Source organism: Phyllostomus discolor, chromosome 4 (assembly GCF_004126475.2).
Source record: "Phyllostomus discolor isolate MPI-MPIP mPhyDis1 chromosome 4, mPhyDis1.pri.v3, whole genome shotgun sequence".
Taxonomy (NCBI): Eukaryota; Metazoa; Chordata; class Mammalia; order Chiroptera; family Phyllostomidae; genus Phyllostomus; species Phyllostomus discolor.
This window is the reverse complement of record NC_040906.2, coordinates 59,641,535-59,656,223: the sequence shown is the minus strand read 5'-3', so window position 1 is coordinate 59,656,223 and position 14,689 is coordinate 59,641,535. Positions and strand designations below refer to the sequence as shown.

Genomic DNA, 14,689 nt, shown 5'->3' with positions numbered 1-14,689 from the left:
GATGATAAAGGAAATGTATTAATGAATTTTCTGAATCGCTATTTGGTGTGACACAGTGCCTGACTTCTGGCCGACATGCACACACACCTAGGACTGGGTGCCGTCAGCCTGTGTCAGCTTTTACATTTTTAAACTACTGTTCGCCAACTTCATCTACTTACACCATAATAACAGAAACCTGACAACTATAGAGAATTATCCAGAAAATCCTGAAAAGTGTTTTCAAATAAGCAACAATTTGGTGACTTTTTTTTTTTAGGAAAAGATGATTGAGCCATAGATTGTGGTTGAGAATGTAGTTGGGAAGTAAAACTCAGATTCTGAATCTGTCTTTTCTCTAAATGTTTTCATAATACAATTTCTACAATGTAAAATAAACTTTTTGTCAAGCGAAAATAAAGAAACACTTTCATGCTAACACAACCGAGCTTCACAGCTTATTTAATTACAAATAAATGCTTAACATCTACCAATACATAGTGCCAATGAAATCTTGACCTATTCCTAAATTTGCGAGCTAGAATCCACAATACTTGAGCAAATTCAGCTGTCTGGTTTTCTACAGACTATCCCTACAGCTATACAAATTTTTCTGCTAATTATGAGCCACATTAATAAATGAAATGTTATTAGAATGACAAACATCGAAAAAGAATATTTGTCACTTATCACTATAAATCATTTTTCTACACATCAGCTCTCTTCCATGAATATTTTTTTTCTCATATTGGACAAAAATCTTCCTTTAAGATTAATGATAGCTTTAGATGAAGTTGGAAAAATAGACATTATAAAAATAGACAAAAAGAATTAAGCCCATAACTTCTGTTGCACATCAATTTCTGCTTGAATGACAGGTGCTCACCTGACAGCTGTGATCTGGTCCTCAACTTCATAAACACCCAGCTTTCGATATACTGCGTATAGGTGTTTGTCACCTTGGAAAGCTGTTCCTCGACCATCCACCAAGGCAATGACTATCCCTTCCTTACTTGCGAGATAAGATATCCAACTAATAGCAAATACAGACCTTACACTCTGACTGCAGGGACCACCATACCTAAAGAAAAGGAAAGAGAGAATCTCTGATTCTTTTGTAAAACTCGACTTCCCATCATGGCCAAGAATTGCCTTTCATATTTCCCAGTACATTTGTATGATAAAATTTCAATAACAGTGGCATTAGAATTGGCTCAAAATCAAGAGAGGACCAGGCTTTTCCCAGAGGTTTGCTACAAGGAAGTTGTTTTGGGACACAGCCTCTCCTATTCCCCAAAACGGATACATCTAGGGTTGGCATTTCAAGGAATATGTGTGGGCTTTTCGTCATTTCTGCCACCTGCCACTTGCTAAAAGCAGACATAAGATATACTAAAAAAAATGCATGGTGTTTTAAGCAAATTGTGTGTAGGTCAGCACTGATTTTGGGTGTGATTCCACTAAATGTATTCCATTCCCTTATTTCATTTCAAACTCAATTACATAAGACGCTAAGATGATTTACAATATTTTTTTTGGCTGCAATTTATCTCAAAGGTATTCTGACACATTCGGCAATTTGCCATACAAAGGAAATTCAACACAGCAAATGTAAGCAAGTCCATTTAAAGTCCCAAACTTCCTCAGTCTATTTAAATAGCCATATTTTATTTACTCTTATTAGTAGAAGAATATATAAAACAGCATCAATAGGAAATGCTACTAAGGAGAGTGGTTCATTCTATCTCATAAATGTGTATTTAATCCAACATATTTTCAGGAAATACTTTTTACACCAAAGAAAATATTACATACACTTGAATTAGCAAGGGGTACTTCTTTGAACTGTCAAACTGAGGAGGAAGAATCATCTTGTACCATAAAGCTTAGGGAAAAAAAGGAGAAAAATCTTTATTCCACTATACTCATAGCATTGTTTACTTTCTTTAATAACATTAATAGCATAAAATTAATTTATCGCTAGTAAACTATTCATCAAAAATATGTTTTAAATTGATTTTTATGTTTTTTTCTAATATAGGAATTACTAGAAATCTTGAATTATTGTTTTTCTAGACACACATTTTCTAAAATTGAAAGTATATCCCATAATATTATAAGATTTGAACTATAAAATTTATACTATCATTTTTTAAAGCAAGGTAGGTAAGTGCTCAACTTCATGTCTATAAAAGAGAAGTTTTTAAAGATCTTACTAATTTCATTGACTTCAAGTTTCTTTATTTCCTCTTTAGGCAGCTGGATATTTCTCAAAGCATTTTCCAATTCCTTGTTTTCTTCCAAGATTTTAATTTCTTAAAAAATAAAATAAAATGTTCATTTTTAATTAGCATTTCCATGAGAAAATTCCCTTTCTAAGAGTTCCTTTGGGTTTAATTTTATTTTTTTATTATTGTTCAAGTACAGTTATCTCCATTTTTCCACCACAACTTTCCCCTGACCTACCCAGCCCCACCTCCCCACCTCACAGATGAAACTTAATCTACATAAGGATTTCTTAAAGAATTTCATATTGGCAAGCTTATTTTTTAAAGATTTTATTTGTTTATTTTTAGAGAGGGAAGGGAGGGAGATAGAGAGAGAGAGAAACATCAATGTGTGGTTGCTGGGGGTTATGGCCTGCAACCCAGGCATGTACCCTGGCTGGGAATCGAACCTGGGACACTTTGGTTCCCAGCCCGCGCTCAGTCCACTGAGCTATGCCAGCCAGGGCTGCAAGCTTATTTTTAATCCAGCCTTTAAAACAGGTATGAACTTCTGAAGGACAGCAATCATTATGTCCTAAACTGATTTTTACAGAATCAAAACACATTTTGAGCAGAATCACACCCCAGGAATGTTCATTACACCATATTTCCCTATCTCCAACTTTTCTTTTTTAATGTGAAGTTTTGACCTGAGTAGATGACATTTATTTTTATCATTCACTAAAAAACGTAGAAGTAATATCTATATTTCTGAAACCCCAAATTTAAAATAATTATTTAAGTAGTTATAAAAGTGTTTTAAAATTTCTAGTGTGTGAATTCAAATACATTCTTGTTTTTTAAATATCTATTTCTTTGTTAACTCTTTCCTTCTGTATTTGATTAATATAGGATATTCTTCCTTTTTGTATTAAATTGCTGTGTATCCTATTTCTTCAAATTCTTTCTCTCATAGTAGTTATATATCTTAGTAAAAACAACAATATATACACACTATGATCTCTTTTTGTCTTTCATCTTAAAAGATCCTCTAAAACACAGCTGTTTATATTTCATCTTAGTTATGTTTCACACTTTAAACTTTGAAACTGAAAAAATCTTGTGATGTTGTAGGTCAAGTTTCTAGCAATAGAGGGCTTTTCGTAAGTTTTATTCTGAACTGGGAGCAATACCAAGGATCTTCTAGAGCAAAGTTAGGCTTTCATATAATACGTATAGCTTGTAGCTTTATTTTTTAAAAGAGAGTCTGAATGATTTCTGAAATACAGAGGTTCCTACAAAAGACATTCTGTGGACTTATTTTTGTGATTTTTTTTTTGAAAAAGTAATCCTTGAAGATGGGGAACTAGAAGAGGACTTGGAGCTACACTATGTTTGCCAAACCACTTCCCTTATAACTCTCAGTTTTCATATACTGATGGCATTTTATTCCAACATGTTATATTTAATTTTAGAACAATTATAGATGTTTTGGGTATAGGAGGGGAGACCCAAAAATAACCCAGAATTTACTTATAAAAAATTGTGCATTTATTCTTACATGTTTAAACTTCAGTCACCTTCAAAGTGCTCTCCACTTGATGCAATTTACCTATCCAGACATCTTTTTCCTTTGCTCAAAACAGTTTTTAAACTTGTTGATTTTGATGCCTTTAAGTGCTCCTGCCATTTTTTGTTTCACCTCTTCTACATAGGCTGAATGTTTCCCTTTGCGGACTTATTTCATCCGGGGAAACAAAAAAAAAATGTTGCTTGGGGTGAGATCTGGTGAATAGGCAGGATGGGATACAGGATCATGCCATTTTTGCTTAAAAACTGCTGAACACTCAGCACAGTGTGGGCAGGTGTACTCAAAAATCACCCATCATGAAATGGGCAAATGCACTGAAAGAGTCTTCCCCCAAAATTCACTGAAGCCGAATGCAGCCTCTCACAACAATACCAGATGGGTTCCTAGAAACTCACCTGTGGAGGGGGGGATCTGTATTACAAGACTTTACAAGATAATGCTGTTCTTTAGGGGAGTTCCCTATTCATAAGCTGTAAAAGACACATAAATCTTGTTTTAACTTTGGCTAACCCACCAGGAAAGAAATGCTTGTGTCATCTTAAGAGTTAAAAGCAAATCAATCAACACATAAAAGGAATACACACAATTTTGAGGACAACGAAGCCTGCTCTTAATTCTCCTGTTGTGGGTTTTATATGTCAAGGTTTCATGGATAACAGGAATCCTGTGTGAAGCAAACACACAGTGTGTCTTCATTATTTATTCATGTATTACTATTATCATCATTTTTCCAACAGGTTAGTTGGAGACAACAAACAGGTGTTTCCAGGTGGCTTTGACTTTGATTTCTTCTCCATTCTGTTCCTAGCTATTGAACTTTTCTGATTCATAACTTACTGAAATAACAGATTTAATTAGAAAATTTGCTAATGTTTCTACAGTCTGAGGTTGATTTTTATAAGTGATAAGTGGGCATTTTTTTTCATCCCTTGGAGCAAAATGGAATTTCATAGGACTGTTAGAAGAGGAGGGGTGGTGACTGGGCTCCTCGATGTGGTTTTTGCATTAAAAGCCTATAATCTGGCAAAGGCATGCCACCATCCCAGCTGCACCTTTTACCTTGTTTCACTCTATGTTTATGCAGCACCCAGCATCCTTGGTACCCAGTACCTGACACATAGTATGTCTTCTCTATACATTTGTAGGTTTTTGATTATGATGAAATTAAATGGTAAGAATGATGGATCATGTATTAGATTTTTGTTTAAATCATATTAACTACCACATTTGCCCATTAATTAAATTATGTGAAGAATTTGTTTTAAAAAAAGCTGATAAATGAGGTCATTCCATCAGTCGGGTAATTTTAATGAGCACCTGCTGTGCCTGAAGCAACTAATCCTCAGCGGGGCCCTCAATGTCAAGTGGCAGCTCTTCTGAGTTTCTACAGCATCTGGTTCAAGTACTATCTGTTGTTTTCAAATGGCCTTACCCAGTTTGCAAAGAAAGTGAAGCCGTTGTACTGTTTTTTGCAATGTCTTCAAACTTTCATCCAATTACATAATAATTCTTCATTCTCTTTCATCAGAATACCAGACATTAATCCCCTCACCTGTCTATGGACTTCATTTTTTCCCAGCTTCTTAGGAACCTCCCTCCTGTATGTGTTTTCCCCCTTTGGGTCTAATTTCTTCCATCAACACTTAACCATGCTCAAATGTTTATCATCTTTGAAAAACAAACCTTTATCAATCCTTTCTTTCTCATCAGTGGGATCTATTGGAAATACTGTCTCTTTTTATTTACCACCGACACAGGCCTAAATTTACTTCAATCTGCCTTCCACTTCCATTGTTGCACTGAAACAGCTCTGATCAAGCCACTGCTAATCTCCCAGCCTCTAAGTGCATGGATTTAAAGCAGGCCTCACCTCACTCTCTGTAGCACTTGACGCAGATCCTCTCCTGCCCTGCTCTTCACAACAGCATACTCTCAAGGTTGCCCTCCTTCTTTTGTTCCCTCTTGGTCTCCTTTACAGATTTATTTTTTCTCTTTCCATTTCTCATGTTGGTGTTCCACATGGTTATAAGTCTAGGCTCACTGTCCACTAGCCCGGCCCACCCTCATTTTTCCCCCTGTGCTGCCACATCCACTCCCATGGCTGTAGTAACTATGTCATTTATGTCCATACAATGAATGACTTCTTGATCATCATCTTCTGCTCAAACCAATCCTCCAACATCCAGATCCAAAACTATTCAGGACAGGTCCACTTGGATATCCCATTAGTACTTCAAACTCAACATACAAAACATTTGTCATCTTCCCCAAAGTGTTCTGTCCACTGAGAGTCCCTCATTTCCATAAAAAACATCAATATCATTCCACTGACTAAGCCAGATATCCAAGTAGCATCAATCCCTCCTTCATATCCATGAGTCACCAGTCTGATGTAGTTGTCATTGAGAAACACCTCCTAACCCAGAAACCCGGATGATCTGCCCTGTTTATGTGCTTTCTGTGCTCTATTTCCCCACCTTAGTACATTACCCGATTACTGTGTTGTAATCGTCCATCCACACATTTGCATTCCCCATTGATCTGTATTCTCCTTGAGGACTGAAGCCATATCTGACCCAGCATTAATTCATTTTAAGGATCTATTATCCAGCACAGTGTCTGATTTAATGTGAGATGTGCTTAATAAAAATCTGTTGCACAGAGATTTCTGGCACTGAATACAATGGAAAAATGGATGAAAAAAATTACAAATAAATAGAAGACACAGCATCTGCTGTAAAATGCAACTCTAAAATTTGTCTACAAATTTATTAGAACTACAGTTTACCTAACCTAATCAACCTAATCCAGGGTCTAGTTAATTGAAATTTCTGGAAAGAGTCTCAGAACATTTATAATAAATATCTCTGGAGAATTTCACCATTAGACAAGTTTGCAGAACTGTACTCTAAAAAATGTGCACTCTATTTTGTGAGTTAGAAAACCTATAAATACATATTATGTATATTTGTAAATATTAGGTAAAGTTTAAAGTTTTGTAAGCCCTACAGAAATTGCTGTCTGGGAAAAGGGAAGTCGACCTTTATTCTGCAGTCATGGAAAAATGGGAATTGTACATTTATGGCAACTTCCATTAAAACAAGGAGTTACAGATTTGAAAGTACAACTGCCTTAAAAGTTCTGAAGATTGAAATGAGCCAAACTAAGAAATACAATCTGTTATTCTTAAAAGTATTTTAGTATTAGACCCAAAGTAAAAAAAGAAAAGAAAAAAACTTCAAATGAAACTAAATTCACAATCTCATTATTACAATGCCTATTCTGTCCAGAGGTACTGAACTGGCTCTGTTTTCCTCATTACCTTATTTTCACTTCTCTTTGAGTCATTGAGCTGGCTGCCAAACACATCTCAAAGCAGTGGCCTGACCTGTCACCAAAATTGTGCTGAAGTCCCTCATTATCCCTAGTCCCCACCAACTTTGATGCTGTAACATTGTTTAATAGTACATCAAAAGATAATGGAGAAGCTCAGGAAGGGTTTCAGGTCAATTACACTTAAATAACGCTGTTGAGAACAAAAAGGGTGATCATTGATCTGTGAACTATTTTGAACCAATATTACAATTATGGGCTGGACAAGGACTATCTTGCTAGCAGTTGAAAATAGAAAGAGCCTCCAAATTGCAGGGCTTTCATATGTGGCAACAGTGTGACGTAGCTGTTAAAACAAAAAAGCTAGCATGATATCACCTTCTGCTTTGAACTGGAGTTATATCTGGAATTTATCTCCAGTTTGAGACGTTACAAAAAAAGGGGGGAGGGAGGTTGTGCTAAATATCCTAAGTTTCCTTCCAATTCTAAGCTTCTGTGCTTCTTATAAAACTGATTGGGGAAGATAGAATTAACCCCTCTGATATAACTCATTTGTGTTATACCAGGTTCTTACTGCAAATAATTACTGAATTTCATATGATCTGGTTTGACTCAAAGAATATTCAACTCTGTATAATAATAAGCTATAAATAATAAGCTGTGTGATAACAGGATATCCTCCCCTTATTGGTGTGGGGGAACTCTCTCGCTTCCCCTGGTGTAGTGTGTGAAACTTAAGGGTTTCTTTCCATGGACAGGACAACAGTGTGCTGTAGAGAGTACCTTGGTCAGTGCGGCCATCATGAAGAGTAGAAATGGGGAGACCTGGGCCTGTGCACAAAGAGAAAACAAAGCTTTAAAACAACACTTAGTTTTCCATGAGAGCCGCTAGTAGTGTTTGTGATTAGTATCAAGCTCAAGTATTGGGTTGGACAAAAATTTTGTTTGGTTTTTTCCTTACGATGGTTCTAGTAATGCTTAGTGGTCTTTAACTTCATTCAAAACAATTTTGTTAGATTATATTGTGACAACTGCCATATCAGCATGCATTTAAAAACTTATCAGAATTGGTGAATTTTTGTGCAGCCATTTTAATATTGAAAATGGAAGAAGATATGCAACATTTTCAGCGTATTATGCTTTATTATGTTAAGAAAGGTAAAAACACAGCTGGAACACACAAAGAGACTTGTGCAATGTACGGAGAGGTGCTGTGACTGATGGAACATGTCAAAAGTGGTTTGCAGAATTCTTGGTACTATTGATATTTTGGCCAAATAATTCTTTGCCGTGCACTGTCTTATTCATTGGAAGATGTTTAGCAGCACCCCTGGCCTCTATCCACTAGAAGCCAATAGTGGGAGATAGCTAACATACTCAAAATACCCAAATCAATAAAGTCATTGGTGAAAATGAGAAATGTATCTTTTATTTTATGGAAAAAACTAAATGGATTTTTTGGCCAGCCCAACACAGCTTTTAATTCTGCAGTTATTTCTCCCCCATAAAGAAGTAAACATCACCTTTTAAGTTACATTTAAACACATAAGATCAAGATGAACAGCCCAGTCAAAGAACAGATGTGAGAAGAATTGCCTGTGCACTTTTCCAAAAGTGATATTGAATAGTTCAGATCTAATTACACAGATAGATCCCAGAAGCAGCAGGGATATATGGCCTCTGGCAAGACATCATGCTGTATGGACCAGTTTTATCTGTGTCTTTATTATCAAGTAGCCTTCACCAATACCCACATTTTATTTTCAGTCTGTCTTCTTGGTTCAGTTTATATTGGTAGGTAGAACCCTGCATCTTTTTTGAAGTAATTAATACATGAAGAAATAAATTTATATAGAATATGTCGCCTGTAGAAATATGCCGTGGAAGGTCACATTCCCTGGAAACAGACCCAGAAAGAGTTTTGTGGGCCAGAAGTTTATCTGGGGGCTGGTATTTGAGTACGCACCTGTGGGGGAGGAGAGGAAAGTTGGGGCAGCAAGGGAAGGTGGGTTTTCGTGCAGTCACAATGGAGACCTCAGCCAGCCCCAAGGAGAGCTCTGGAGCTGGATGGCTCACTGAGTTGTCTTGAATGGGGTCCATGGGGCTGGCTTTTATACGGAATAATGGAGCAGTCATCAGATGTGCCTGGGTTGGGAGCAATCCCCAGGGGGTGGCGGTGGGGTTCTGGGGGGGTGGGCTGTGAGCTGTCAGACACCAGCCTTCTAAGCAGCTGGAGAAATGAGTGATTCAGTCCTGAAGCCTGGAGGTCTGGGTGGCACCCAGTGTCCACCACATATTCCAACAAGGAATTCAGGTTCTCTGTGTAGAAACTGGCTATTTAAACAAGATCTACAAATCGTTAAATACCATCTGTCACTTACTTGAACTGTAGAATAAAATAACAGCTGGAAATATACTTTTAAAGTATAAATTTGCTGAGGTGGTCAGTGGCTTAAAAGCAATAAGCAAAAGCAAAACATGGAGGCTGGGGCAGAGGTACATTTCCCTCCTTCAGAAGCCTGCTTCTTTCTTTGTGGAAGGAGTGGCATTAGACTGGCATCCTTGGTCCCAAACAACAAAGGGAAATGACCTATTTGGTGAGATCTGAGAAGACCAGGGCATAAGTAACTCCATGTTCTGCCCAGTTCTTGGCATTTTTTCTGCCTGCAGCAACATGCTTTGGAACTGTTGCTTGGTGCTTGACGTGGGGCAGTGCGAGAGCCCCGGGAGAAGCTAGCGGCCATCCAGTTGTACTCACATTTACGTGAGTAACCTTGATTCCAGGGTGTGAGATCAGGAAGCTGCACACCTTAGCCACGTTTTCCAACTAACCTTTGCAGGTAATAAAGCTAATATTTTGATTTCCTTCCTGACATCTCAGTCCAACTTGGGAGTAAGGAGAAGGGCTATTGTTTATTAAGATCCCTCAAAAAACAACAGTTTTTTTTATTGTGTGGAGTTCCAGAATTTTATAGAATTTCATTTCAGAGATTTTTATTTTGTTCTGCTTTTCTTCGAAGTTATTAAAAGGAACAAGCACACATTATATTTTTGGTCAGGATGTAAGGAAATGAGACATGAATCTGGATTTCTTGACTTCAGGCAATCAGCATCCGCCCTATGGAATTTTCATGGGTGTGCAGTTCCAGAAGTGAGAACTGGCATATCTTTTTTTTGCCCAAACTACAAGGCACACTAATGACTGACTGCCCTTGACACAAACATCCTCAGAGTATAATCCTCCTGGAGTAAGCATCAGTTGTCTAGAATTCCTCCTTTGCATTCCTTTTGTTCCATCAGTATCATAAATGTGATTTCACCTATTTTAAACCTATTATCTGGGATTTACTCACCATCTCTCAGAGAGTTTGATGTTACATAATGAGGTTTTACTCTTAATCCTAAAGGGAAAGATTTCAAGGTTTTTCTTATGATGGTGCAGTGACTCATTTTACTGGAGCTTCAAAAACACCAGACGAAGTGATGCTTCCCACACAGTATATTTTTTGCTAAATGGGAAATTACCATACTGCCAAGCAAGAGTGAATGTGGAAAAGTCAGGCAATTCAAGTTCTGGAAAGGACTCTTCCACCAACTTTTGATTAGAGCTTAGTCTTTGTGACCATGTCTGTCCAGAAAAAGTCCAGCCATTGTTAATATAACAAAAACAGGTTGTATGACATAGATGTAACCTGGCAGCCAAGGACAGTGGACTGGAATGTACATGTGTGAACAATGACAACTTCACTGTACTAGTCAGTGGGGGTGGTAGATGCAGTTGAGTGAGCATGTGTATTGTGTGGCCATCGCGTTCAAAATGACTGACCAAGTGGAGCAACAAATTTGCATCAAATTTTGTGTTAAGCTTGAACATTTCTCCACAGAAACTATTCATATGATTGAGAAGGCTGAAGCTATGGGCAACTGCTGATTGGCAGCTTCATTATGACAACATGCCCACTCTTTCATCATGTCTCATGCAGAGTTTTTTGGTGAAACATCAAAACATGCAGGTGACTCAGCCCCTCTACAGCCCAGATTTGGGGCGTTGCAACTTCTGGATTTTACAAAAACTAAGATCACTTTGAAAGGGAAGAGATTTCAGACTGTTGATGAAATCTCTTGGTATTCAGGAAAATACAACGGGGCAGCTGGTGGCGACTGGGAGAACTGTGTGAGGTCCCAAGGTGCCTACTTTGAAGGGGACTGAGGCATCACTTTCCACTGTACAGTGTTTCTTGTATTTTGTATCTTTTTCAATAAATGTCTCTGTTTTTCATAGTACTTGGCTGGATGACTTCTGGACACCTTCTGGGCAGATCTCATATATGTAAATATATATACCATTGATGTCTTTACCAGTACATATATCAGCATAAGATGAGTTATCTGATAGACTTTGCAAGAGGCAGCAATGCTTGGATCTTTCTAGCACTTATGTTCATTCAGCAAGCATTCAATGTCTATTATGCACTAGCTGTTCTTCTTGACTTTATGATTATAGAGATTAAAAGAAAGCAGACTGTGCCTCCAGAAGAAGAAAGATGACTCAGTACAGATAGTTCAATGATACTGTATCTCTGGCATGTAAGCTTTCAATATATGTTGCATAAATACATAGCTTGAGTTGAAAAATGTTGCATATAACTTGAGAGGACATTTAATGTATACCTGTAAATGCCATAGTCACACATATGATCACAAACAACAATCTCTTGACTCTTCAAAGGTGCCATTGACCAAACATTGTATGAAACTGTTGTATTAAACTGACTTCTTGAGGAAGTATTTGGGTCGAAATGCTTATTCATTTCCATGTAGTCAACTGAGCTGTGGCACAGGTTCTGGAGCCAAGTGGTTGAGGTGAGAGAAGTGTGAGGCCAGGGGGGCCTTCCTCCTGGAAGGAAAGGGCACCTCAGGGTCCTTGGCAACTAGGCCGAGACCTCAATCAGTCAAAGATTCCATTTGTGCTCTGAGCAGCTCACCCCTACATGGGGAGGTAAAACCAGAACTAGGAGAGTGGCAGGCATTTTGTAATAACCTCCTCTGTTTTCTGTCCCCCACCAGGGAAACTCAGGAATTAACTGGGGAACGGAACAGAGAATCAAGGACTAGCTATTTCCCAGGTCTATTTTCTAAATTCCCAAGACCCCAACGTATCTCTTCAATCTATCCATCACCTACCCTATCCTATTTTATTGCTTGCACCATATTCAAGATATAAATAAAATTTTATGCATAAAATAAAAGTATTTGGATAGAAATTATTCACATGGCCTAAGTAAGCTGGAAATGTATAATGTATTACCTATGATTATTAAAATATTTAAATGAATACTTATTATGTTTCCCAAATTTAGAAAAGACATACTAGGTAACAAAAGTTCATTTTACATCCCCATTGAAACTATACTTTAAAGAATTACTGGCCTCCAAAGGAAGATCCTCAGGTTTCTAGGCCATTGTTCTTTCCCCTGACCATAAGAGTTTGGCATTTCTCCAGGCAAATGACAGAAAACCAGCAACCATTTTATCAGAGGATGATATTTTTCAAATCCTGCTGTGATAGCTGGTGGGTAGTGCTTGCATTCAACCTCATGGTGCTATGGCACTGTGGTGGGTAAGAGGTTGGGATTTACATCAACAGACCCTTGTTCCCATCCTGGCTCCAATGCTTACCAGACATGAGGACCTTTGGCAAGTTACTTGGTGTTCTCAGCTGCAAAAAAAGACTATGTTAATGCTTCCTTATCTTTCTTTTATTTTTCCCATAAGCATTAGATAACACAGATATCTTATCTATGTAGATAAGATCCTCACACATAGCAAGTGCTTAATAGTCTGTAGCTGAGGATTGGATTGATCAAATGGTGGTAACAAAGATGAGCACAGCAGCAGTGAAGTGGTTAGGCTTGTGTTAAGTCCATTACCTACCATAGCAGACAAGTGCATAGTACTTGGAGTAATCACTGAAACTTGCTGTGTAATATTGGCACCTTTCTTGCCTTAGATGGCAAGTAATACACTTCTTGCTTGGAGGATGGCTTCCAATGCTAATTCTAGAGAAAAATAAAAATAAAACAAAGTCTGAAATTTGAGATTGTATTTATCAAAATGTACCACTCCCCATAAAATGACTGATTTACATATTGACATCAAACCACTCCATTCTCTCTGGTGCCAATGTCATTTAAAGTAAAGTTAACTTCTTAGTATTTTGGTGTAGTCTGATTTTCAATTTTTGCTTGAATAGGCACTAGCCTTGAGGGAGGAGCCCTCTGTAATTTTCCTGGGGTGAAAGAAATACCTAACACCTCAAATGGGTATGAGGTAATCACTTCTCATAGCCATTAATATCTTACACTTTACAAAGTGGTTGGGAATGTGTGGTTCCTCATCTTCCCATTTCTGTTCTTGTATTCCCACCAGCAAAACATACAAGGAGAATCTGGTGGTCTCACCAAGAAATGGGTCCCTGTTTTTATCATATAACTGGAAGGAGAAATTACTAATAAGCAAATTGGAAATAAGAAACCACAGTTTATGTGTTTCCTGTGCCTTTCATTCCACTGGGCAGGAAATGTGGGCTTGCGGAAGCTCTTCCTGGGAATACTCCCTCGGCACACTTCTGTACAAGTCAACCTGTATGTACCACGCTGGGCCCACTCCCTTCTCAGCAGAGCTGTCTGCGTGGTTCCTGAATACAGTGATTGGCTTTAACATACAGACTCCCAGATCATATCAGAATTAGAATCTTATTTGGGGCAGACTAGGTGGTATTATGCCAGAATGGGAGCAGGGTCAGAAACACAGTATAGATGGTAAGATTACCTGTGACCCCTGCAGTTCCTGACCTTGCCTTCCCTCTGCTGCTGCCCCTGACCTTGCCTTCCCTCTGCTGCTGTCCCTGACCTTGTGTTGAGTAGGGGGTGGTCAGAGACTTTACTAGCTTCATAGAGAAATTCTCCCCAACAGAAAAGGAGCTATGATCCAAGGAGAAACAGAGGGATGTAGCAGGGTGAGCTTGTCTTATTTCCTCAGTTATAGTTAATATTCATGTTCATAGTTTGGTATGATCTTGGAAATGTTAAGTAGGCTGTTAACAGTAAAAGGTCAAGGGCAGCATGCCCAGGTACAAATCCTGGCTCCAGCAATACCACTTGCCTCACAGTATTGTTGTAGGAATAAAATAAAAAATATAAAGCAGATAAAAATGTACTTGGCAAGTAGTAGACTACACACAGTAGAATACACAACAGTGACTATTGTTTTTATTTCCTCACCCAGAAGAGGCTGTTGGGGGCATTATTCTAATCACCAAGGGGATGCCTGGACTAACTTAAACACTAATTTAGGAACAGAGATTAATTCCTTCCAATCATGGTAGCCAAAGTAAATGATGTTAAAAGAAATCACATGTACAAAAATGAATACAATAGGTACTTAATAAATGTGTGTGACTGAATGTCCTCATTAACTATAAATTTACTTAAATTATTTAGCATTGTGTGTATATCTGCATTAAGATTTCTTGGTTTTCCTTTTTGAAAACAAACATTTGAATTGCTAATGTCTTGGG

General features: G+C 37.8%; 1 protein-coding gene across 3 annotated transcripts in view; it reads right to left on the bottom strand.

The window, feature by feature from the left end:
• The window catches only part of LOC114495343 (fibroblast activation protein alpha), a 71,852-nt gene that overhangs the window by 13,907 nt on the left and 43,256 nt on the right, over window positions 1-14,689 (bottom strand). The window contains exons 16-20 of one of the 3 annotated variants that reach the window (XM_036023388.1): window positions 13,045-13,169; window positions 7,894-7,941; window positions 2,196-2,294; window positions 1,795-1,864; window positions 866-1,060 (exon numbers count right to left, since the gene is read on the bottom strand). In XM_036023388.1, the coding sequence (XP_035879281.1) occupies window positions 866-1,060; window positions 1,795-1,864; window positions 2,196-2,294; window positions 7,894-7,941; window positions 13,045-13,169 (537 nt within the window). Of the gene's footprint in view, window positions 1-865; window positions 1,061-1,794; window positions 1,865-2,195; window positions 2,295-7,893; window positions 7,942-13,044; window positions 13,170-14,689 lie in introns of those variants that run through there. The other 2 variants (XM_036023389.1, XM_036023390.1) reach the window with 2 other exon arrangements.